At 42.2% G+C, this 23560-nt stretch overlaps 2 protein-coding genes across 4 annotated transcripts; both read right to left on the reverse strand.

Annotated features, from left to right (window-relative positions):
- Window positions 1-366: 366 nt before the first annotated feature.
- On the reverse strand, window positions 367-1722 carry SS18L2 (SS18 like 2). Its single transcript, XM_055818546.1, has 3 exons — window positions 1605-1722; window positions 1391-1467; window positions 367-1039 (listed from the first exon to the last, which is right to left on the reverse strand). Exons 1-3 carry the CDS (start codon window positions 1671-1673, stop codon window positions 952-954), a joined length of 234 nt encoding a protein of 77 aa, XP_055674521.1. The 5' UTR covers window positions 1674-1722; the 3' UTR covers window positions 367-951.
- Window positions 1723-2210: 488 nt separating this feature from the next.
- On the reverse strand, window positions 2211-21939 carry LSM14A (LSM14A mRNA processing body assembly factor). 3 transcript variants are annotated; one of them, XM_013298092.3, is made up of 10 exons: window positions 21540-21939; window positions 13559-13722; window positions 12162-12294; window positions 11012-11131; window positions 9052-9228; window positions 8684-8746; window positions 7820-7999; window positions 6141-6312; window positions 5030-5258; window positions 2211-3562 (listed from the first exon to the last, which is right to left on the reverse strand). In XM_013298092.3, the coding sequence occupies exons 1-10, from the start codon at window positions 21658-21660 to the stop codon at window positions 3539-3541; spliced, it is 1383 nt and encodes a 460-aa protein (XP_013153546.1). In that variant the 5' UTR covers window positions 21661-21939; the 3' UTR covers window positions 2211-3538. The 3 variants fall into 3 exon arrangements, with proteins under 3 accessions (XP_013153546.1, XP_005229405.1, XP_013153549.1); XM_005229348.3 differs by having other exon boundaries at window positions 11012-11134; XM_013298095.3 differs by lacking the exon at window positions 8684-8746 and having other exon boundaries at window positions 11012-11134.
- Window positions 21940-23560: the final 1621 nt, after the last annotated feature.

The raw sequence follows: 23560 nt of genomic DNA on the forward strand, positions 1-23560 counted from the left end.
GCTGGCAGGGAGCAGAAAGTAACAGGCGTGCACCACACTGCTGCCGCCACCCACCCTCCCCTGAACTATTATCAAAGCTCTCCAGTTACGGTACGGTAATCGTGGGGCACCTCCGAGGTACGAGCAGGTGAGCTGTGCTCTTCCTCGCTCGGAGTACACCAGCATGTGGCTGACCAGGGCCGCTGATGAGTAGCCAGGAAGCACAGGAATCCATTTGGACGATGCAAGAATTTGCTTGAAAAGCTCTGTACTGCAGACTACCGTAAACAAGTAAAAAGGGAAAGTCCGGACACAACTGGGGCAAATGCAGCCTTCTCCCACTGAAGTCCCTCGTGCTTAACTGCTCAAAGATATGCAACGGCCCCATTTTCCTAGAAGAGTAAACACTTTATTTCACTAAATCACTGAGCTGTTCCTGTGTTGACACATCACATATTAATTCAGAATATACTGTAATTTACAAAGAACATCCTTATTAAGCACAATTCCTACGATACAAGAGACATAACAGGCTAGTGCTTTTATATATATGGCAACATATGACCGAAGTTGTCATGCTGGAGGTAGGGCAATGACCTAGCTCAGCGCTTTCCCTGTTATTACACAGTCTTCGTCACAAAACAGTCTCTGCTTTGATGAGGGCACAGGAGTCTTCCAAAGGCACCTGGTAGCGCTGTGCTGACAGCCAGGCTCCTTCCAGCAGTACAGCCGCATGGCGTTTCTCAGAGGGAACATGGGAGTATGATAACGATCACCCTTAACGTTCTGCTTACAGTAACAGGGAAAAAGCCAGCCTAATGTTACATCAAAAACTACATCTGTGCCCTTAACGTGAAAGTATGGATGCTGTTTACCTGCCCCTCAAGACCACACCTCCTCAGCTCTCGCTCTAAACTTACAGCGTTCCTACAGCTTCCTAAGGCGTCACGGCTCGCGTCCAGGTGCGCGCTGTCAGTCTACGGTATTCTGCGTGCCGGGGGGCGTCGCATCGGCAATTGTGGCTAAATAAATGAGGTTTCTGTGCAGGATGTGCTGGTACCTGGGAGAGGAAGAAACAGGGCATCTGGGAAACGCCTCGGAAAGAGCGACCGAGCTATGAGAATGATACACAATCGGGGCAACCCCCGCGGCGGCCTGTTCTCCTTCCGAAGGCCGGTACGCTGCGCCGAGCTGCCCGCTAACCCGGCGGCAGCAGGCGGCACCGCGGGGCGGGAGCGGCAGCCCGCTCGGCGGGGCTGGTTGCCGCAGCGACACTCACCGAGGCCTCGGCACAACGCAGCCGGCACCGGGGGTGCCCCGCGCGGCAGCAGCGCCTGGGAACGGCGCGTCTGGGGGGGCGTTCGTAACGGCAGGGAAGCTGCGCAGGGCCCGCCCGCCGCGGGTCACTTACTGCACGCAGTCGGTGGCCCGGCCCTTGCTCTGGTACTCCACGATGCACCGGATCAGCTGGTCGTTCTCCTCCAGCAGCTGGGGCACAGGGGAGCGCCGTCACCGCCCGGCCCGGGCCGCGCCCGGCACAGCCGGCCCCGCACCGCACGGCCCGGGCCGGGCCGGGGGGGGATGGGGGTGCCCGTGCCGCCGCGGCCCCTCGCGCCCGCGCTCACCCGCTGCAGCGTCTCCTGGTTCACCTCCGCCTTCCCGCGCAGCCGCTCCGGCACGAACGCCACCGACATGCCGCCGCCGCCGCCCCGCGCAAGGGCTGACGGGCCCCGGCGGCTCCGCCCCCCGCGGGCTCCCATTGGCTCCCGGGGGCGGCTCGCGCACGCCACGCACGGCCAGCGGCCGCCGCGCGCCTCGGCACGTACGCGGCGAGTGGGCGGGGCCCCCGCTCCCCCGGCCCGGGCACGAGAAGCGCGGCCCAGCGCCCCGCCGCGTCCGGCCGTTTGCTTTAAACCGAGACCGAGTACGGCAGTGCCCAGCGCGCGCCCGCGCCCCCCCACGGCGGGGCAGGGTAGGGCACGCGGCAGGCCCGCCCCACCCCCGCCAGCGCCCCCTGCAGGCCGCAACGCGCCCAAGGCGAGCAGCGGCCGCCACCGGCCCTGCCCCGCCTGCCCGGGGGAGCCGCAGGGGAAGCGCAGCCGCGCGGCCCAGGAACCGCGATTCCCCCCCGCCCGGTCCCCGACCCCCCGTGCCCGCCGGTGCCCCTCCGCGCACCCTCATCCCCCCGACAACCAGCTGAAGCACGAGTAATAATAACACAAGGCAGCAAATTAGGTCAAAACGTTTTAATCTTTGGATCCCTTTATTCCTGTGGCCTTCATATACATACACAGACACAAATGACCGGGTTTCTATTTCAGCATATCAAAAAGTTGTAACGAGTCATTCAGAATTGGCAAAAAGTCCGTCCTCTGTCATTTGTGATCCCGCGCTCTCAGAACCAGCATCGTTAATGTCTCCGAGCTATGGTCTATCAAAATGCAAACAACTTCAAACACTAAGAATTCTTTAAATCGCTTATGTCTACAGGTATTACAACAAAGTTAACATTTCAAGAATTGACAACTGGAGACATACTTTCATCCCAGGCATTCCAGGAGAATCACAAACTCGCGTGCCTGGCTCCATTATTAAAAAAAGTTAATATTTATCACTAAGTAAAATTAATTGCAAATTTTGACATATGAAAATTTCCTTTCTCCTTATTTGAAAATATCTCCTTAATTTGGTCAAATCCTGTGATATGCCGGAAACTACAAAACCAAATTCTTGTGAGAGAAGTGAAAAGCGTATCCAGTTTCATGTAATGGAAGAACATTTTCAAATATTCATTGTAGTCCAAATATAAAATCAAACATTTAAGCCTGAAAAGCTGCTAAAAGAAAGAAACAAAAACACACCCAACTAATTCAGTGTTCTTCAGCATATCAACTTTCGCAATAACACAGTATGTTTGCCGACTTAAAAATGTTTATTCTTTAAAAAATTAGTTGCTTTTTATACAGCTATACAAAGTTTGTAATGTTTCTTTGGCAATGGGATATAATGGAATTTTACAACTATATAAAAAGTTTCCTTTGCCTAAGAAACAGTATTTACTGTGTGTACATATCTGACTGACAAAGCAAGTTTTCTACTGTCCAGCACCCTAGTTGATAAAAGTACAACTATCTCAAAAGGGCTATTACAGGATTTCCAAAAAACAACCTTCAGTGGATCAAAACTCTCACAGTATCGACGGCCTTCTGCATACAATTGTCCTTACAACTTGAAGCAATTATCAAATACAGTTTAGTAATAAGAAAAAATCCTTTCCGTGATGAAAAAATACTTAAACTCCATCGAAGTACTGCTTTATAATTAACTATACATAAGAAATCACTTATCCTTCTGCTTCAAATATATTTAATGCTCACTGTTTTCAAAGATGGCCATTTTTCAAAAGTAACTGCATTATACCCCTTTGAAATTAAATAGTTAAATCCCAGTGCTGGTGACAAGTATACAGCAAATTAACTTCATTCTTTGCAGAGATTGAAACTAATTCTCTGGATCAAGAAGATCTAGACGTTCACCCCGGTTTCAGCTTTCTTGTAGACTATGCAGCAACTTTGTTGTCTTTCTAGAGGGAACAACAGTAAAATATTAAAATTAATTCTGCAAAACAAGAATCACAAATTAATCTGGGGAAAGATGCACTTTGGTGGCTACTTCCCACCTTCCGGGATCAGGAAGGAGACCTCCCTACGCCATCAGGTTGGTGCTTGGTCAGCACAGCAGTGGGTGCCAGACCGAGGAAGCAGTGCATCGCTGACTAGACGTGTGCCACCAGTCCTCAGTCTTTACACCCCCTCCCTACTTATCAGGAAGCCTGTGAAATTCTTTCACTCAGGAATTCAAATCTTTAATCTTCAAATCCTCAGTTCAATTCATGCTCAGCTACCAAAAGTTTCTTTAAAATCACAGGATGAATTTTTTCCAACTAAGTGTAAGAAACTATGGACTAGGGTATTGTTTACTAAGGAAGGAATAACCGAGGGATAGTCAGAAAGCTTCTGTGATTAAAAAAAGCCCAACCCACCTCACCCCCCCTTTTTTTAATATATATAGAAATATTTAAATCTGGCAGCAGAGAACAAAGATTCGGAGTTCAAAAAAACCTCCTAACTACTCATGCAGTAAACCACCAAGGAAGAGTTCTTCTGCTCCAGTCAGAACCGTTAAAGCCTACATTTACTTGCACTGATCTGGTTAACTATATTCGTTACTGGCATGCTGATTAGGATCAGTATTAGCTCTGTTCCTTGACAAGCCGACGTCCGAGTTGAATTTACACACTTCATGCCAAGAGAAATAGCTTGTACTGAAATTATTGAAAGATTCTGGTTTTGTAAGCAACAGAGCTCTGCTGATTTACATAAATCTGTGTGATCAATGAGCTTTCATAAACAGAATTTACATTGTTTTCAAGAAAAAGTTCATCTAAGATACCAGCTACTGGATATAATTGTGTCAAGTTATAATGAAAAAGAAGCGTGTAACAGGACCTTACAGAACTCAAGTATTTTTAAATCTTCCTTTTTGCAAAGGGTCATTGCTATACTTCAGTAACTTCAATTACTGTATTTTAGGGGTTGTACAGGACCTTAGAGGTCTACAGGCTTTGTGCCAACTCAAAAATTCAAAAAAGCTCCAAAAATTCAAAAAAGTTGGTTGCACGTGAGAAGCAAGTCAAATTAGTCTCTCTCCATATTCCCATTTTACAATATTGCTTAGAAGAATGCAATTCACATGAACACTTGTATTAAATCTGCAAAACTTTTAGTATTAAAAAAACTTCCAGCTACAGAACAAGTATTTAGGGCACTTGAAGAAAGGTAGCTTTTAGTTTTGGTTGCTGCCGATAGTAAAATAATGTTATGTAAATAAAATTTCAGCATTAATGGACTTTCAATTAAGTAGCTCGGAGTACCTGCAAAATACTACTCAAGAAATTCCAGTTCAACATCAAACCTAAAAGCACGAGTTTTTCTACCACTGGTTTCCAAGAACAGTGGGTCAGGTCACAGTAACATTAAATGTATTTTACCCTATATTCAAAGTCAGCAAACTCCCTGCCTCCGCGACCTCCTCTGAATCCACCACGAAAACCTCGGGGAGCAGTGAAACCACCTCTTCCACCTCCTCGTCCTCTTCCCCCTCGGAAGCCGATCCCCCCCCTGCCTCTGTACCCTCCACGGCCACGATTGGGACGCAGCGGTATTCCGAAGGTCTCTGCATTTAGCCTTCTTTCTTCAGCCCAGGTGGGTCGCCGTTCTCTGCCACACAAAGGAACAAGGATTGGTTTAAAACACACGTCAGATCTAAGACTGCCTTGGCTTCGCAGGAATCGCCAGAAAGCCCGTGAAATTAGAAGTGATACACTAACCACATTGTAAATCTCCACATTATCTCTTCTGCAAGAGTCTAGGTGTCTGCCACAATTCATTTAACTCAACAAAAAGGGGTATGTTCCAGTATCATTAATTATGTATTAATAGTGCTGTAAGAGTTCCCCATGCAGAACTACAGCCTGTATCCTCTGCACACAGCAATATACATAAAATAAATAAATAAAAGCTGTCAGCAATTTAAGACAAGAAACAGAAAGTAAGAGTTTGCAGTTACAGATGTTACTTTACCTGTCAGTACAAACCCCCACCCCCCCAATTCAAAAGGGGTCAGCAACCCACACCATCCTGTCTCATAAAAAGGCGACAGCAAAATAAGCTTTCATTTTCCTGAAATGCTATCTTCCCCTTCAATCAACACTACTGGCCAAGGCAGTTATGTCATCTACTTAGAAACAATTACCAAAACACAGTCATAATTGATTTAACTAAAGTGGTAATTTAGCAGCAAAACAAAACCAAACCCCTATTTTAATAAATCTGGAAAGGAGATTTTAGGGCATGTACATTAAGTTCTAGAAGCATAGTTCTAAAACATTTAAAAATGTCTTCCTATTGATGTACTGCACCTCGCCCACAAAGAAATTCCGTACTTTATATTCCTGTTTTGGTTTTGCCCGCTGCATGTGGAAATAAGCTTTACTCACTTCCAATTCAAGAGAGTCGACTGTAGTAAGTACTGCTGACCGAGGACCTTATGACATAAACATGCATTAAGTAGACTAACAAGCTTCCCCTTGCAGGCCATACCTATTGTCATCACAGGAGATGTTATCAAAGAAGGATTTGGTTTTGTCGTAGTAGCAGTTGGGTCCAAGTGGATCTTCCTCATCCGCATTCCCTTCACTGTTTTGGGTATCAACACCTGAGTCACCTTTGTCTTCTCCATTTACAGGCTTCTCTGGTTTCTCAAGTTTATCTTCTGGATAATAAAAAAAAAACAGAAGCCTTCCAGACCATCATACTAAACAAAACAGCACTGTTAACTTATTCCCAGACAAACAGACACGAACTATACCAAATGCTCAAAAATACAAAAAACTCCGCCAAAATTTAATGTGGAAGTCAAATAATTTGACACAAATTAGGATGTTTTGCTGCTGCTGCCTGGAGGTTTGATATCCTCTATATTCTCTATGAGTTTAATTAACAAAACCACCTGTGGCAGAATGGATTTGACAGCCACCTATTTTCTAACCTCCTAGCTCCCTCCTTTCCAGTCTTAAAAGCCTCACTCAGTCATTCCTCATAAATGTCATTCCGTGTTTTTGCATGTCTCTGTCTTCTGGCTTTGCTGTCATCTCTGAGACACACAGCCAGCATTTAAGACATTATGCTATGAACTGACTTTATGATATATTTCTTTCCTGATAATGCCACAAGTTCAACTTACTGTTTTGACTGGTACTGAAAAAGCAGCCGATCGTTCAGCATAGCTAACTATTATGACCATAAACTCATTCCTAAATGCTTACAGCTTAACGTCTCATCATGCTGTGCATGAACCTCAGATAGCCAACTCAAGCTCTCCACAACACACACACACAAATTACCACTCTGTCTCATAAAATATTTCTGTAGCTTTTTAGGGTTGGCTTTCCCTTTCCTCTATTATTTTGAAAAATGAGTATCAACAGCAAACTGCCAACTCATTTAAAAATGATCCAGAAAAAGAGAAAAGCACCAGAGAACAAATCCAATGGGACTCAACTGGTGGTTTTTCCCTACGCTGAAATCTGATCATTTGTTCCTACCTTTTGTTTCCCAGCTTTCAGCCAATCATTTACTCAAACAGGGAACTCCCTATTTTAACTTGTAACAATTTTGTCCAAAAATAGTAACAGTAGTAACAGCCATGTTAACAAACAGGTGGCTAGTCACAAGAGAATGAGGGAATTAAAAAGACAAGCCTGCTGGAGAAACAGAAGTGTTGGCAATATGGATTCAAACTGCTCCTGTGTTTCTATGGAAAAGGAAAAAAGCAAAAGAAATGCTGGAAATGTTCTCAAATTTAACCTCTTGTGCATCCTCCAGCAAAGTTCTGATCCCAAACTCCTGTTCTTGTGATTGCTTTTGGTCCATTAATAATTGAAAACATAAAGCATGGGTTGTCTTCTATTAAATCTTTTCCAGAACTCAGAAGTAAACTCAACACTATTGGGACTTCTGCTCAAGTAATCTGCATTTTGAACCAACAGACTCATTAGAATATGCTTGCTATTTAAAAATTCCTTCAAAACTCAAATCATGAACCAAGTATCTGATTATGTAGATGATCTCAGATTACTTGTTAATTTTACTTATTTCTTAATGACTGCAAGTGAGACTAAATGTGGTATGCCACCTTTTGAAAGTTGTTCTCCAAGGTAGGATATTAAAACAGCAAGACAGTTTTTCCACACTCAAATTTTAAGCAAAAATTGGTTTACCTTTCAGTTTAAGTTTATTATGAAATTCTCTATCAATTTCCTCCTTGTTGAATTGTGCATTTGCACTTTCAAAGTCAAAGTCCTTCTCAAACTTCATTGGACCATCCCTCCTAATGCCAAATCTTCCTCGGCCCCCTCTGTGACCTCCACGGCCCCTCCGTGCTGATGGTCCACCTGGAACTGAAAAGAGGGAAATTGTTCGGTTTGGTTTTGTAGACTGGATTTTCGTTGAGGGTGGGGCATGGTTGGTTTTTTGGGTGGGGTTTTTTATTTTGTTTTTTAATTCCTGGTTAACAGGTCGGAACTTTATGCATCCTCTTCCCGCACTTCTGTTGTTTAAAGTCCTGGCGGAGCAGCTTGTAATTTGTAAAATCACTTACAATAATCACAACAGTGACACAGAAAGCATAATGGTACTAAACGACTTTCTAGAACTCATTAAAAGCTTTCATAAGAAGAGTTAAAATGTTAATGACTTTTCAGTCAAGTATTTTTGTAGAAAGTTAACACTTTTTTTTCATGCTGTTGTGTTTATAAATCCATTAATAGTGCTTGGTTTTGCATTTTTATTCAAATTGCTTAATACAGAGCAAACAGAAGAGATTTTTCTCTTTAACGCTGACTTTTTGTGCTTGTATTATTCTGGCCCAGGGCAAAGTTATTGTTACCCATTAGAAACAATTATGTAAAAGCCTTTTAATAGATGAATTCTTTATTACTGTAATTTGAACTGCAAGATTTCTGGATGTTAGAAACAAAAGCCCTCGCAGTTTTGCAAAGTATACACAACGCTGTACTTTAGCAGACTTGAAGACTTAATGAAGTCTGAAAACAATGATAGCTATTTCTCAAAACAAGATTTACCAATTTGTCGTTTGTTTTCATTTCTGAGTTCATTTTCTGATCTTGAAACCTTGTGTGCTTCAGCTAAAGTTGGAAATAAAAAAATTATTTGTTTATCCTATTAGGTATTTTTGATCATACTTTTGTATATAATTACATGGTTCAGATTTCAAAAAAATCCAAACCTATAAAAGCAAACCACAAGTTTAATTCTTAAAAGAAAAAAAAAAACAACTTAGAATATATGCTTGACTTTAGAAAGCAATTTATATAATCCAGGTCTCTGCTGACCAGTCTACCAGCAGGAAAATTCCTGTATTACCCTTAAAAAAGAGCACTTCATATGTGTATGGAAGAAAATAAACTGTATGAAAATTATCCAAAACTACCTCGTCTGTGCTCTTGATTCTCTAACGATTTTTGGCTAGCAGACACCAAAGGTCTGGCTGGTACAGGACTCCTCCTCCCAACTGGTGCTGGAGTAGGCAAGTGGGCTGAAGCTGTTTGTACTGCTTGTTCCATGGTGGGGCTCCTTCTCAAGTGATCTATCTGAGGGCTGGAACGACCTGTGGAAAAAAAACAAAAGAAAACCAAAACCCAGAGTTATTTCTCATCTACAGATTTGAGTTACTGGTCTCAACCAATCTAGGCTGACAGATTTATCTGCCTTACCAGTCAAAGACAGCTGTGTCCAAAGAAGAAATAAATATTTCTGCACCCTCAGATCCACTAATCCAGAATGAAGGATACTTAGCAATTTCCCTTCCCCCAGTCTAAAAGAAAAAAATGGGTAGGACAATTAATCCCTACCAACCCATCCATGATGCGCATTTAGCTATGGAATGAAATTTTTTGATTGACAGGAGGTAAAAATACTCTGCTTCCCTAGAAAGCCAAGTGGCAAGTGACTGCTTCCAGAGGCAGAGAACCAGCTGCGATACTGAAATTTCATCTAGTGCACTCTGTTGTATGATTACCACAAAATAAATGAACAGTGATGGCTACTGCCAGCCATAACGCAGATGAAGGAGCTGTGAAAGCTTCCTCACGAAGTGCTGTTCATACATTTCAATCTGCAGCATGAGTGACTAGAGCCAGAAGCATGATTAGAATGGAGACATTTGATCTGGCCAGACAAGTTTATGACATCACATAGGTAAATCTACTAAGAAGTTAGAATAAGACTCCAGTCCCAGTTAAGAAAGTAAGACTGCATTCCATAAAAAAAGCTGAACAAAAAAACCCAATAACCCAACCCCAAAACCAATCACACCACACTTACAATCTACAAAGATGACAAAATATTTTTAAAAGCTAACACACAGAGGAAAAAGCTTTTTAGTGCCCCACAGTAAATTCTGTGGCAGAACGTATTTCATCTGGAGAATATGTCATATATTAGTCTGAGAATCATACAAGTTTTAATTTCACCTACAGAAAACCAACCTACTCTTTCAATAGAGACAGCATAAATGCTCAGCGTACTTTTTTCCCCCCTACAACTAACGCAACACAGTAGAATCTATTTTTGGTAATCCACTCAATCCTAGAAAGCACAAACCTCAACTAGAATTTTGGAAAAACACCCTTGTTTGCTATGAAGCCTTCTGCCTTTTAACACAACTGCATAAACTTAAAAAAAGCATTAAGAATGAATCTTAGCACACACTAACTCACAGCAATAAAGAGTAGAAGAGCACGAAATAAAGTCTTGCGGATTTTAAGGAGCAGTCTTAAGATACCTGCATGAAAAGTGAGGGTGAAGGTGCTCAGCATCTCTTTTTTTCTTTGCCACTCTGCATCAACCATTTCCTTTTTGCTTCTTTCTTTCTCCAATATTATACAAACTATCCATACAGTTTCTATCACTATTAAGCTGACTTAACTGCCATGTCACTATCTCTACAGGGAGTCAAGCCGGCTGTTAATGTTATTTACATAAATATGCATTAACAAAAAATATTGTTAGGAATAAAAATTTAAAAATTATAAGCAGGACTTCAATCATCATGAAGTATCTTCAGTTTTGTCATGCTATCAGTAAAACTATATATAGAATTTCCATATGTACCTATTTGCTAACATTATTCAACTGAAATAAGTCCTGCTCCTCAATACAGATGCTTTAAGGATAACAAATGTGTTGCTAACAGTTATGTATCCAGCATGCCAAGATGTAGGAAAACACATTTAAAGAGCAAGAACAAAACCTCTCAGTGCTTTCTGGTTTTAATACCAAGTGTTTTCATGACAGAATTCAGCTAGCTTCGTTAGCATTTCTGGAAACTACTTAAGTTATGGGGGCACAACTGGTCAAAAATGATCAAAGAGTTATTCAGTAAGATTTACCTTGAGACATCTGTGTTTTTAGAGATCTTGCATCTGTTGTAAATGCAGAACCCACTGCAGTGCTCTGGGACATGCTAGCGCTGGCTGAAGAGTCTGTTCCAAAAGATGTTAATGAACCTCCTGCTTTGAAAGAAATAATATAGTTGTAAAACCTGGTTTAGACTTTTTTTTTTAAATTAGTACTAAATGATTAGTGAAGCCATATTAGGTGTATTATAGAATGACCACCTAAGTCTGCCATTCCCATACACTTGGGAGTTTAATGAAATGTATGTATTCATAGTAAGTTGGTAAAACTAACATCTTGATGCTTTTTATCTAAAAATAAGTAGAAAAGCACTGCTAACTGAATATCACAAGTATTAACATAGCATAGTCATAACAGCATCTTACAGAATAACAAACAAACATTATTGGCATATATTTCACTTAACAGCTTTAACCAAAAATATGACTGTCACATCTTATTAACTGGTATCAAGTTATGGCCAATTCTACAGCCTTCTTTTCGCATGGCCAACATTTTCAGCACCAGGAGTAGCACTGATGCCCTAACAGTTACAAAAATATATGTAAAAACCAAAAAGGTGAAATAAAAACCTTTTGAGGGAGGAATCAAAGTTGGTTGGTGAGTCTAAGAGAGCACGTGCAGTATAAAAGAATACTTCAAGCATGTACTTCGTGCCAAGCTAACCTCTCATGCATAGCTGCAGGAGTGTGCTGGCACACGGACTACTGAATAATCCAACCCCTGGGTTAAGGCACACACCACCTGGTCGGTCAACCTGGGATACCAGATGTTGACAGCACAGCTATGGGGCTTTTGTGGAAGGGGTGCCCCTGCCACTTGGGAAATGTAAGGAATACACGATCAATGTAATGAGTATGTATGAAATAAAAGGAATTCATAAATACAGGAACCTTTCCCCACTTCTCCCTCTGAAATAGGATGTTTAGTTCTCAATCATAATTGCTTTGATTTGACTACGAAGAACTACTTTTGAGCTGAACTGTGGGACTGATTACAGATAGAAGACTTGGGATCTGCCCTTAGGGTAAGACTGATGGAATAGTAACCACTGATTACTGTCTAGGCACAAGCCTGCAACTTCACTTATGGGAAAACACCAAATAATAAAAATGAACATACCAACTCCAACAGCACTGAACTGCTGTCCCACCAGTGGGCTTGGACTGAACTGACTGTATGCAGGCATTCTGCCAAAAGGACCATAGGACCCCACAGACTGGAATGAAGATGTAGTTGAAGATCCTAGTGAAGACTAAAGACAAAAAAACAAAAAGCAGGAAATAGTTCTGCAAGGTAAGATGTGCAGAAACTCTAGAACTATTCATTAAATTTACCTTACCACCACCACTGTGGCCAATACATATAGAAGACCTAAACATTCATGAAGTTGCATTTTTTAATATCAACAATTTAACTGCTTTAACACAGAAGCAAAGACAACACAAGAAAAAGAAATCACACACGTTATTCTGCATGAAAACCCAAACCAGGCAACAGTTAGCAGAAAACATTTTCACAAGTACTTATACAGTTTAGAGAGCACTTTTACCCTTTCCAATATCACTAACTTGTGAAAACAGTACCATAAAACTTTGCACACTTTTCTCTACAACCTCACATACTGGACTCTTCTGTCAAACGGATGTGTAAGCTTCTGTTGGCAACTTGAAAAATGTCCTCTCTTTTCCCCTAAGTTTCAAAAGCCACACAAAGAATGAAAGACCCAAACATACTGGAGGAGGGTGGGGTTACTATTACTGGGGTTAGCAATTTCACAGATCACAGCTGCCACTTACAAAAGGAGCTGCACCGAATTTAGCAAAAGACTTTAAGAAGATTGCAAAGGTAATTTGTAAGGAAATATCAAGAATTTTATATTATGGAATTATCAAGTTCCATTTGAACCATCATCCATCTTGCTCTCAGGGATGATTTTAAGACATCCCACAAGCACAATCAACAAGACAACAAATTTTAAAGATCCAAAGTAACTCTCAGTCCATTTACTATGAAGTAACAGATTAATTCACCCTCAAGGCTTCAAGCTGCAAGCTTCTCTCCCTTCAGCAACCAAGTATTCCCTTTGTAAATAGCTGCCCTTTAGTATAAAGCCTATATAGCTAGATAAAACACTTTAATCACTAATGATCTGAAGAAATTTCAGTATCTACTTCATTTGACTTATACCAAGTCTCATCTTTCCAGTAAGTCTTGCATACGTGCCCTCCTAAGCCAAGTAGCTTCAAAAAAAGGCATCAACGCCTACCAAAAGTCCTTAGCTGTTTCTGAAAAACTGTCTGCTTTGGCATCCGGTACATTACGCTAGAGTTACATTTCAACCTTGAATTGCACAATTAAAGACACAATTCAAAAGAAGAAAATCTTTCCAGAGTTCTTAACCTTGGGTTGTGATCTTTACAGCAATAAACATTTTAATTTTTAAACACTCACGTAGAGGGTACTTAAAGCTACCAGGTTTTAGCTTCAGCAACATCTAAAAATATTTTTTGCCTTACCTGAACAATAGCAGGATCCTGTGGCAAAGAACATTGAGGCTTTGGTGGCTCACAGACAGTTAGGTCTTTAATGTCACTGCCACGGAATATAATATACTCAAAGACTTCATCACGAGGTGGTATAGGTCTATCAGTTGGTCTATCTTCTGTGCCAAAGGAGCGAACTGCAAAATCGAGGAGAGAGAAGAAAGTAAGAGCATCCTCCATTCACCAAAAAAGTTTTGAATTATACTGCAGAGATCAACAGCTTTAGAAAGAGTAATATTCTGTTGAGCAAAAAAGCTTATTAAATAGACAGCATACTCTTTGCCATTATCAACTGGTCAGACATAAGTAATTTGATCTTAAAAATTTCTGTTAAAAATCAAGCACAGACACCTCTTCTATTCCTTACTGAGACATCATTTATGCTGTCACTCACACATTGAGTATTTTGACCGTTTCGTGAGGATAAGGGGCAGCAGCAAAGCAGTTTTTGCTAAGTTCACACTTTCTGGATATTATAGCAGCAGCAACACCAACAAAGGCTGGTATGTCAGCTCTGTGACTCAAGGACTAGATGAGTTTACATACTTCATATTCTGCACTTGTAAATTAGAAAAAACCCCGCTACTACTACTAGAAACTAGACTATTAAAAATTACGAAAACCAAAGCATTTCTCAATAGATTAAAGATCTGAATCAAGTTTTACATAAAAATTAGAAATTCTGTGGTATGTACATACAACTTTTACTAAGCAAAACGCATTCTTGCTGGTGTAAGGTTCATATGATCTCTGTCAAGTTAAACTCACTGGGGCACAACTGTCTTCCTCAGCAGGTCTGCATAGTGTGCAACACATCAAGACATTAAATTTATTTTTATGTACTGAACTGCAACAGTTTTCAGATTATGTAGCGATGAAGCTTACCATGCTTTTCCCTTTGCACTACATATAATCACTACCACTGTACACAGATAGCATCACTTGCACTACCCTTTCCAAGGCTTCTCACCTTGAGACTGCCAACCCTAGGTGAACATAAAGTGAAACAAACAAGTGCATCTGAGTAAGAGCTACGTCTCCAACAGCTGGAGTTTTGTAAGCAAAATTTAAACCATTAATTGAAACTAGAGTAGGGGGCAGGGGGGGGGAATCATGACAGTCGCATTCTACTGAAAAACAACTTGCTGCAGCTTTAACAATCCCTCCTGATTGTCTTTGTTCTAGCCTTTTAAAAGAGGTTTTTTGTTTGCTTTGTAAGGTACTACAGTTTATGCTGAGAAAACATCTGTATTTTGTTTTAATTTACCAGAATTAGTTTTCCCTCCATTTTCAGATGCATCAACAATTTGGAGACATCATTAGGCACTTATTTGCAGCCATAAAACCATTAGTCAAGAAAAGCAGAGTTTCCTGTAGAGGTGTACAAAGTGGTACAGAGTCATTTCTCAGGCTGCACCAACCATCTTCCATCACTGCTGCTTCTTCTAATACTGCATAAACAGAGCTTATCAGTCAAGTATTACAAATATTTTTGAGAAGCATAATTCAGGGGTAAAGAGATCAACTCCACACTACAACGAAAAATAACATTAAGTGGTTACAATTATCTTGTTCATACTTACATCATCTACTGAGCTGAATTTAATCAACTTTTCTATTTCTGTTCATCTGAAAGTCTGCTCTGAATGGTACTATAAAATGTAAGCGCTGTAAAAAGGCATATACTGTTAAGTGAATTTCAATCTTTGTAAGATAAAAGTCTTTTCTTTCTCTACAGAAAAAGATAATCTGAAGCTGAAGAATTTGCAGAAATTAACTCTAAGTAATACACAATAGCTTAACAACATTGTCAACTGGTCATATGCATTACCTTAGTTCATTCTGTTGCTTTCTATTCATCAGGCTTTTCTATCTCACTGACTTGACCGAGAGAGAATCCACCCTCACTTTCTGGCCATCCTATACTCTATTGGATAACTAATAAATTAACTTGGCTCTTCATTCCATCATTTGACCTACTGTCTCGGTAAGTAAAACTGAAGTTGATTTTGCATTGGTTCTCTCTGTCCCACGCTGAAATGGTTGCTTCAGTAGCCATTTTGTCTATGAAGGTGCACAATAACGGCCAGAGCACGATCAGTAAGTTACTGAAGTATTTTACTTTCTAGCGAAAGTGAAGGAACCAAGCAGCAGGAACACCATGAAAAAGGGTAGTAAGCTAGAGAATCACATCCCACCTTTACACAGAAATTAAAGTAAGATGAACTATGGAAGAAATCTGCTTTGAAAGTACTTCTAAGTCAGCACTACGCTGCATGGATAAGTATTTTACTATTAATACCAGCATCACATGACACATATAGCAATACTTAAACTCCTAGCAATTACCTTTCCCTGTTCTAAATCAATTAAAGAGAAAAGTGAACAACCTAACTTTCATCTAATGACACCTTAAAAGAGGTAAAGGTATTTTACTGTATGTCAAAAAATTTATCTTTCTCCCCATCATAAAGTTATGAAAACAGCAAAATGAAATGTTTTCAATAGCAAAAAATTAATCTTTCAGAGATTCAGTTGTCTGTGCAACCAGACCAAGACGCTAATAAGGTCCTCAATAGTTTTGCAACAAAACACATAAAGAACCGCTACTAAGAGTTCGGGGTTTTTTTCCCCTACCTCTCCCCTGCCCCAAACCAAACTGGTTTTAGTTTCTGCAAAATATAAAGACAATTTTGTCCAATGAAGACAAGCTCTGCTGGAGAGGGATAAGCAAACTTGCTCTGATTGGGAGTTCAACCTTCCCCTCTCACCCCGCAACACAACAAAACCAACCATTCCCAAATCTAATTTCCTTCTAAAGCAAGGAACCAGAACTGCATGTGCAGTAATCTAAGAAAGCAGTTCAGGATAAGGGCTACTGAATGTTTTTGCAGTATCTATCCCAACTAGGTTCTTCAGATAGCAGTACAACATAAAGAGTTGAATGTTACTTTTAATATTTCTCAAAGGGATAAATAGCTATCTTTCCAGTTTCTTCTGTCCTAGCTTGGATTAGGATATTACATAATCTGAGCTCACTCAAGACTAATATAAAAGGTGGCCAGTGCAACAAGATTTCAAAAGAAATAGCTTTTACCATAGCTTTGCATAATCAGAAATACTAAGTTACCAGAGTATGAAAACCACAAGGTATGGAAGCGGCAGCAGTCGTAGAGCTCTATCAAGCACTCTCTCTTGGGGTACTTCCCCAGACTACACCCCTCCTTCAGAACAAGGTGCAGTGGTTCATATATAGCAAAATACTGAAGAGTGAGAGGAAATGAAAATAAGCACGTGGAGGATAAGGTAATCTTACAGCACTTACCAGGACTATGGTAAATCCATTTAATCTTACTTTGGTCAATTTAAGTTTTTTTGTGGGTTTTGGTTGGTTGGGTTGGGTTTTGTTGTTGGGGTGGGGTTTTTTTTTGTTTGTTTATTTTTAATGAGTTAAACTGGCTTAGGGTCTTGCTGACTAAAGGCAACCATCACATGTTAAAAGCAAACTTATTTCTTGTCAGCATAAATACACACAATTAAGTACCTAGCTAGAAAGAAACCAACACTGTTGAGTCTAACAGGATTCATGCACGTGACTTTTTGCCCAAGTAGTTCCACCAATTTCATATCAAAGCGCTGCAAATATTTTTGTACAGATTTTGATTGCCTTCATTCAATGTTACTACTACACTATGTTTCAATGTATATTACTGTATTATACTACTATAGCATCCCAGGAAAACATCGCAGCTTTCCCTATCAATTAACAGAAATGATTACCCATTGATTAACTCAGAAAAATACGGTGTTAATCAGAAGCAAACCTATATATTCTACTAGCAAAAGAGGACTGGTCCCACATAACGTGAATCACTGGCAAATAGGTGGTTCAGTCTCTGTATGCAGCACTGACACAATCTTATCAGCCTGACTTCATACATCGCATACACACAGAGAAATCAGTCTCCCCCCATGCTTAAGGCACCCAATGAGAAGCATGACAACTATGAGACCACTTCAGCTCCCACCTCTCTGCAATACACCACAACCATTTCCCTATAAACATGCTCAGATGCCTGCACACCACAGTACAGGGAAAGTATTAATGTGAAGGAACCAGTTTGTGGCAGGCTCATACCTTCTGAACAATTAATTCAGTCTGCAGTCCCTTATTTGCAGGGGTGGTAAGTTAACAGGCAGACAGATATGAGAGAAGTAGCCAGGAGTGCGCTTTGACAAGAGGAATTTTTCTGCTGTGACACACTATGCACAGGACTGGTTTGGCACACATGCCCTAAACCTCAATACATCAAGGAAGCATGTCACTTAACTAAAAAAACAATTTCATAAAAACTTGATACAGATTTAACACTTCCCTTCCCTGCTCCTACCCCTGAACTCTAAGAAATGCTTAAGCCTTCACCAGAATTTAACTTTCTTCTGTCTATGTCTCTGAGGCTTTCACTCAATTAATACTGCATAAAAGTCTAAAAGAAAGGGAAGTTTTCTTTTTCATGTGTCGTTAGACTAGGGAAAGACTATCACAGATGGCTGAAAATGCCGCAAGTTTAACTACTATTCTGTTAACAATATATTAATTATAATGGTTCCAAATGCAACTCTCAGTGGTCCAACAGCTGATAAGTGAAAACTGATGCATGATACCAGAGAGACAGCATGTAATTTCCTTGTTTCTTATACTCAAAATCCTAAGGATTCCCTTTTGTTGGCAGGGAACAGCCTTTTCTGACCCAATGTGACTGTTCTTACACAGCTTAGCCAGATTAAAAATCTATCTCTTCAAATAGGTGCCTTGAAATAGGAAGACATTCTGTATCACTAGCATGAAAGATCACATCTAGTTTTAATGCTGCAACACACAAGATCCACAATCTGTCACGATTATTCTGTAACTGCCCCAGGTAGGGCTTCAATCCGTTTACAGCAAGAAAATTTTACTCTTAACCACAGCTTGCTAACACTTTATTCTTAAACTGGTTGGACTTAATGGTGTTTAAAAACCTAAGTATGAATTAGAAAGATGAACTGGAAAAACATGCCAAGTTAATTCAACTTGAAACTTGAGAATAAGAGTGGATGTTTTTTGGTTCCAAACAGCAGCTCTGAAAAGATGGCAATCCAAAGAAAAAATATGCGCCACTAACACATAAAACCCTAAAATACTTGTATAGCTTGCTTAATATTTGGAATCCGACATAGATGGAAGTCTTCCTCTAATGTGCGTGACAGAGGCCACAACTTTTGCTAGTGGCAGGATCACAGCTTTGTAAATAAAATGCTGATTAGAGAATTGTAGGAGATTGAACCTCAGTAAGTCAAGACTACAATCAGCAGTACCCTGTCAGCAAAAACTTATTTCTGTCTAAAATTGCAGATTGAAGAGAAATGAAGGCATTCCACACGTACAACTTCACAAGATTGATTTCAGACTTCAGTTTGCCCACAGAAGTCCTATTATTATGCAAATCCGTAGTTATTCAAGAACAGATTCTACCTTTACCTTTGCACTTTATGAAACAAACAATTTCAGTGATTTTAGTTAGGAAATTAATAAGTCACCCTGCGCTTGACCCAGGTTAACAGTCACGTGGAGCCAGCTACATAGCAGATCAACTGGAAGCATGAAGTCACCTTTTGGGGCCTTTTTTGTCTCTTTTTGGCAGAAAATTTGACATTTGTGCCAAAGATCCATGGTCTGGTTTGACTGCTGTACTCGCCACAGGAATAAGAGATAACAATTAACTGGTCAACGTATTTACAGCTACTGACAGTTCAGAAGGAAGATCTGCTTTTTTCACATATGGACCCAACCACAATTAACCACATTTGCCACCTCACATATATGCTATCATGTCACATTCATATGACCTAAGTCTTCATTTATTCAGAAACTTCAATACTCTAGAGTTCAGCATTTTGTTCACAAGCACAGTGAACTGTTTTGGTCTAATACAGTTGTTATCAGCTTCCAGATTGATCTCAAGATTTTTGGTTCCAGGTGGCCTAGAAATACTGGTTTATTCTCTTCTGAATCATGACACTATTACAAAACACGCATTCTTCAGCTAACACAGCCAAGTTTTATTAAAGCAAATTTAATGGTTTACATTTACATTTCTGATGAGAGCTATGGGAAAAAAGTAGATTAGATTTGTAACTGTAGTTTGATCTATCTTAAATATGTACACTTTGGCAGATATGCCATAACATGACTTAACCACACTTGAGAAGTCATGCAAAAGTGGCTTGGTCAGCACTAAACCTGTCTAATTTAGGGCAAGACTATCACAAGCTCCTCAAGGTCGATATTCTTGTAAGTGCTTTTGTACAAACCTTAACAATCACAACATGCTACTGGAATTTCTAAACATCTATTCACAGTGCTCACCTTCTTCTCATATAAACAAATACTATCTGTCATTTTTAAACAGATAATGCAATTCCAGAAACAGTAATTTAACCTAAAGGCAACCTCAGAAGTGGAAAACACATCTTGAAAGCTACATGCCCCATAAATGAACTATGCAAACCTGGGACCTGGGACCAAACCTACCATAAGGCATTTCAAAGCATGCATACAGGAGTTCATAAACAAAGCAACCTATTTCTTAAATAATAATTGGAAGGGGGTGTGGGGGTGGGGTGGTCTTAAAGCGACAATGCACAAGAACAACAATTACCACAAAGGCCAATGTGAGATGAAAGCAAAGAAACTGCTACGTGGTATCAACTCCACAGACTAACGATTATAAACAGCACCTATGTAAAATGTAACAGACTGTCGTTATGCTAGAACGCTAAGCCTATCATAGCAAACAGGAACTGAGGTTTGGAATGCTCTCAGTCCCAAACATTTAATTCGCATGAGGAGCAATTTTCCCCCTTACCTGACGGCCAGATAAACTCTCTGCTTTTACATATGCATTTAGATTATTTAGCAAGACTTTACAGAGTCAAGAAATGTAAAATACCACTGAGTTTTGCAGAATCTATTAAAAAGATGTTGTTAAAAATTCTATGTTTTACCTGAATATTACACACTCACTGCCACGACTAATACACCTGTATTGAGTGTGCATTATAATGTGCAAGAAACAGCAAAGTCCTTTGGACACCCAGTTTCAGAGATTCTCTATTTTACTCCCCAGCCTCTGACTACTCTTCTCAGTAAACTTACCATCCTAACTTTCTTACACATACATCAGCCTTCTTTGTCGATAACCTAGCACCCACAGGACCCCCTTTAGACCCGAGCTGTCTCCTACCCCAGAATGAAGAGTTCCGGCCCTGTAACCTGTAGGTCTGGAATTCTTACGATGCAAAGAAATCCTCTTCCCAGCCTTCCTCTCCTACACCGCTTCCGCCGCTTAGGGTTTCATACTTTTACTCTGTTCGGGACTCCCTGGAGCAGCCCCTAACGAAGCAGCGTCCCTAGCTCCTTTTAGCGACGGTCCCGCCGCGGCGGCTCGGCGCTCTCCCTACGCCCTCCCGCAGCCGGGGGCGCAGCCCGCGCGGCGGGAGCAGGGGCCTCCGCAGCGCCGTCGCGCCGCCGCTCTCCCAGCCCCTCACTCACTTCCACCTCCGCCGCGAAGCGCCGCGGGTCGCCACAGCCCCGCCGCAGCCGCTCCGCCGGGGAGAATGGCGGGAGGACGCGCCGCCGGCCGAAACTACGCGGGCTCTTCCCAAAGCACCGCCAAACCCCCCTCGCAGCTGCTGCTGGGCCCGCGTAGGCTGCAGGCCTCCCCCTCGCCGCCCGGGCCTCCTCATCGCCACGGACGACTCTGCCGCGGTTTCAGGTTCTTGCTCGATCCCCGACGGGCCCCCAACGGTCCCCACGCCACCGCACGCACCGCGGTCCCGCTCCCCACCCGCCCCCTCCCCGAGGCGTTGCCGGGCCGCCAGGGCCCAGTCCTCTACTCCGCCAGGTCCTTACCCTTGGCCAGCGCCACAGTAGAGTTTTCGGTGTCAATGGTGTATAAGATCCCTTCATAGCGGATCTCGGCCTTGGAGATAAGGCTGATCTTGCTCCCGATGTAGGGCGTCCCCCCACTCATGGTGCTGGCTCCTCGGTCAGGGACACCCCCCCTCCTCCCCTGCCGAGCGCTCCTGAAGCCAGGCACACGCAACTAAACAAGCTCGACTCAAGAGTCGTAGTAGGCGCTCTACTCCTCCCGCTTCGAGCCCGACCTTCCGCCGATCCCCCAGCGACGGCTCTCCCTGCGCAGACTCCCTCAGCACACCCCGCACCAAAAGCACCCTAAAGCTCCCAACATGGCCGCCGCCTTCATCTTCCCTCAGAGCCGCCCCCCCTCACTCCAGCCGCGAAATGGATGCCGGGAGTGGAGCTGATCTCGCGAGAGCTGGCGGCTGGAGGCGGGGGGGGGCGCTGAGGGGAGGGGGCGGCCATTTGGGCCTCATTAGGAAACTGAGCGGCCTTGAGTCCCAGGGCTCTTCGGCGTCTCTTGCTCGGTGCGTGGAGGGCGGCTTCTCCGGCGGGCTCTGCTGGGTTGTGCCTCGTCGCGTTTTCCCGGCCTGGTCCGGCCCAGGAGTGGTGCGCGGTGCCGGAGTGGTGCTAAGTTGGGGCCGTGTGGGGCCTGTGGCTCCCCGTCCCGGGCTCCTGACCGGCGCGCCGGGGCTTGGGGCTAGCAGCTTGGAGCACCCCCCATGCTGTAGCCTGTCAGCACCGGGGGATGGGAAAGTAGGTTTGGTGATTTGAGGGTTGGGTGTTTTTTTTGAGAGAGGCCTGAGCCACTTGTGACTGAATGCTAAATTGTGAGTCTTAATAAGCAATATGGAATCCAGTCATGTGAAGAGCTGCAGAAGTTTAGGTGATGGTAACTAGTTTATATTTCAAGGGGGATTCCATTTTACTCAATTAGTAATGTGTTAGGGTAGTCGGACTTTGCCAAGCAACACTAAGCAGTGCAACTGTTGAAATCTTGACTAAAGTGCAAAATTAGGAAAAAATACCCTTTTAGTACAAGTAAACCCACACCAAAAATACCACTGTTTTGGGATTGCACTTAAGTTGTCCACCGTAAGTAAAAATCGCAAATGAGCTTCCTGTTAAGAGGCTTTGCCTGTGAAAACATGTAAATGCTTGGGCACCCCCTTATTTTTTCAGCCTAGAAAATTACATGCAACAAAAACTAACTTCTGGAAAGAGTACTTAATAGGTTTTGTTGCAGCATCTGGTTGCTAATGTGTTGTAAAGATTCAGCAAGTATTTTGTTCAGAATAGGGCTTTTAAACACAATAGCGAGCCAGATTTTTCTGGAAGGCCAGTGTGTTTCTAAATAGCAGCCATACTAGACTTCTGGAAACTATGCCCAAGTTTAACTGTGAAGTCATGGAGGACTTGAGTTGCCCAGGGAGCTGTTCCGGTGGTGTGCTTCCAGAATGTCTCGCACTACTTGAAAGAATTTGTAACAAAGTTCTGCAGTTTAATGACTGGACATAGGTGGCCACATGAAGTCCATGGGAGATGACTGTTGAAAATCAGCATTTGTAACTTAGCTCAAAGTAAAGCTCCTGTTTAGAGAAATAACAAAAGATACCTGTCTTCTGTTACAAGAAAGGAGATAGAGTCTTCCTGACTGCTAGAGGTTGAGTTGTGGCTGCTTCTCAACCATGACAAAATAACACCTGTTGGAGGAGGTGGGGAGCCCAATAACAATCTGAAGGATCAGCTGCAATCCCTATCATGTGGTTTTCCTGTTGCTGCCTCCTTACAGAAGAAGATGCATCAGCTTCAGATATGGATGGGGCTTGGAGCAGGGAAAAAACCTTTAGGGGAGATTGCAGGGACAATCAGGACCCTGGCTGACCAAGAGACAGGACACTATGAGGGGAAGGAAGAAAGGGTGTATCAGGGAGGCCTGCAACACTGACATTAAGAGCACAGAGAAGATGAAGAGAAATACTTTGAAATACAACCAGTTGCCCCAAAGAGCC

Source organism: Falco peregrinus, chromosome 14 (genome assembly GCF_023634155.1).
Source record: "Falco peregrinus isolate bFalPer1 chromosome 14, bFalPer1.pri, whole genome shotgun sequence".
Classification (NCBI taxonomy): Eukaryota; Metazoa; Chordata; class Aves; order Falconiformes; family Falconidae; genus Falco; species Falco peregrinus.

What these genes read in the sequence shown, in the direction of transcription:
- LSM14A (XM_005229348.3), bottom strand. Translation starts at nt 21,660, where the DNA reads ATGAGTGGGGGGACGCCCTACATCGGGAGCAAGATCAGCCTTATCTCC. An exon ending in TACTGTGGCGCTGGCCAAGG is followed by an intron (nt 13,723 to 21,539) that starts GTAAGGACCTGG and finishes TCGATTTTGCAG; the next exon opens with TTCGCTCCTTTGGCACAGAA. An exon ending in AAAAACACAGATGTCTCAAG is followed by an intron (nt 9,229 to 11,011) that starts GTAAATCTTACT and finishes TTTTTTCCACAG; the next exon opens with GTCGTTCCAGCCCTCAGATA.
- SS18L2 (XM_055818546.1), bottom strand. Translation starts at nt 1,673, where the DNA reads ATGTCGGTGGCGTTCGTGCCGGAGCGGCTGCGCGGGAAGGCGGAGGTG. An exon ending in ACCAGGAGACGCTGCAGCGG is followed by an intron (nt 1,468 to 1,604) that starts GTGAGCGCGGGC and finishes CCTGTGCCCCAG; the next exon opens with CTGCTGGAGGAGAACGACCA. An exon ending in CGGGCCACCGACTGCGTGCA is followed by an intron (nt 1,040 to 1,390) that starts GTAAGTGACCCG and finishes TTCCTCTCCCAG; the next exon opens with GTACCAGCACATCCTGCACA.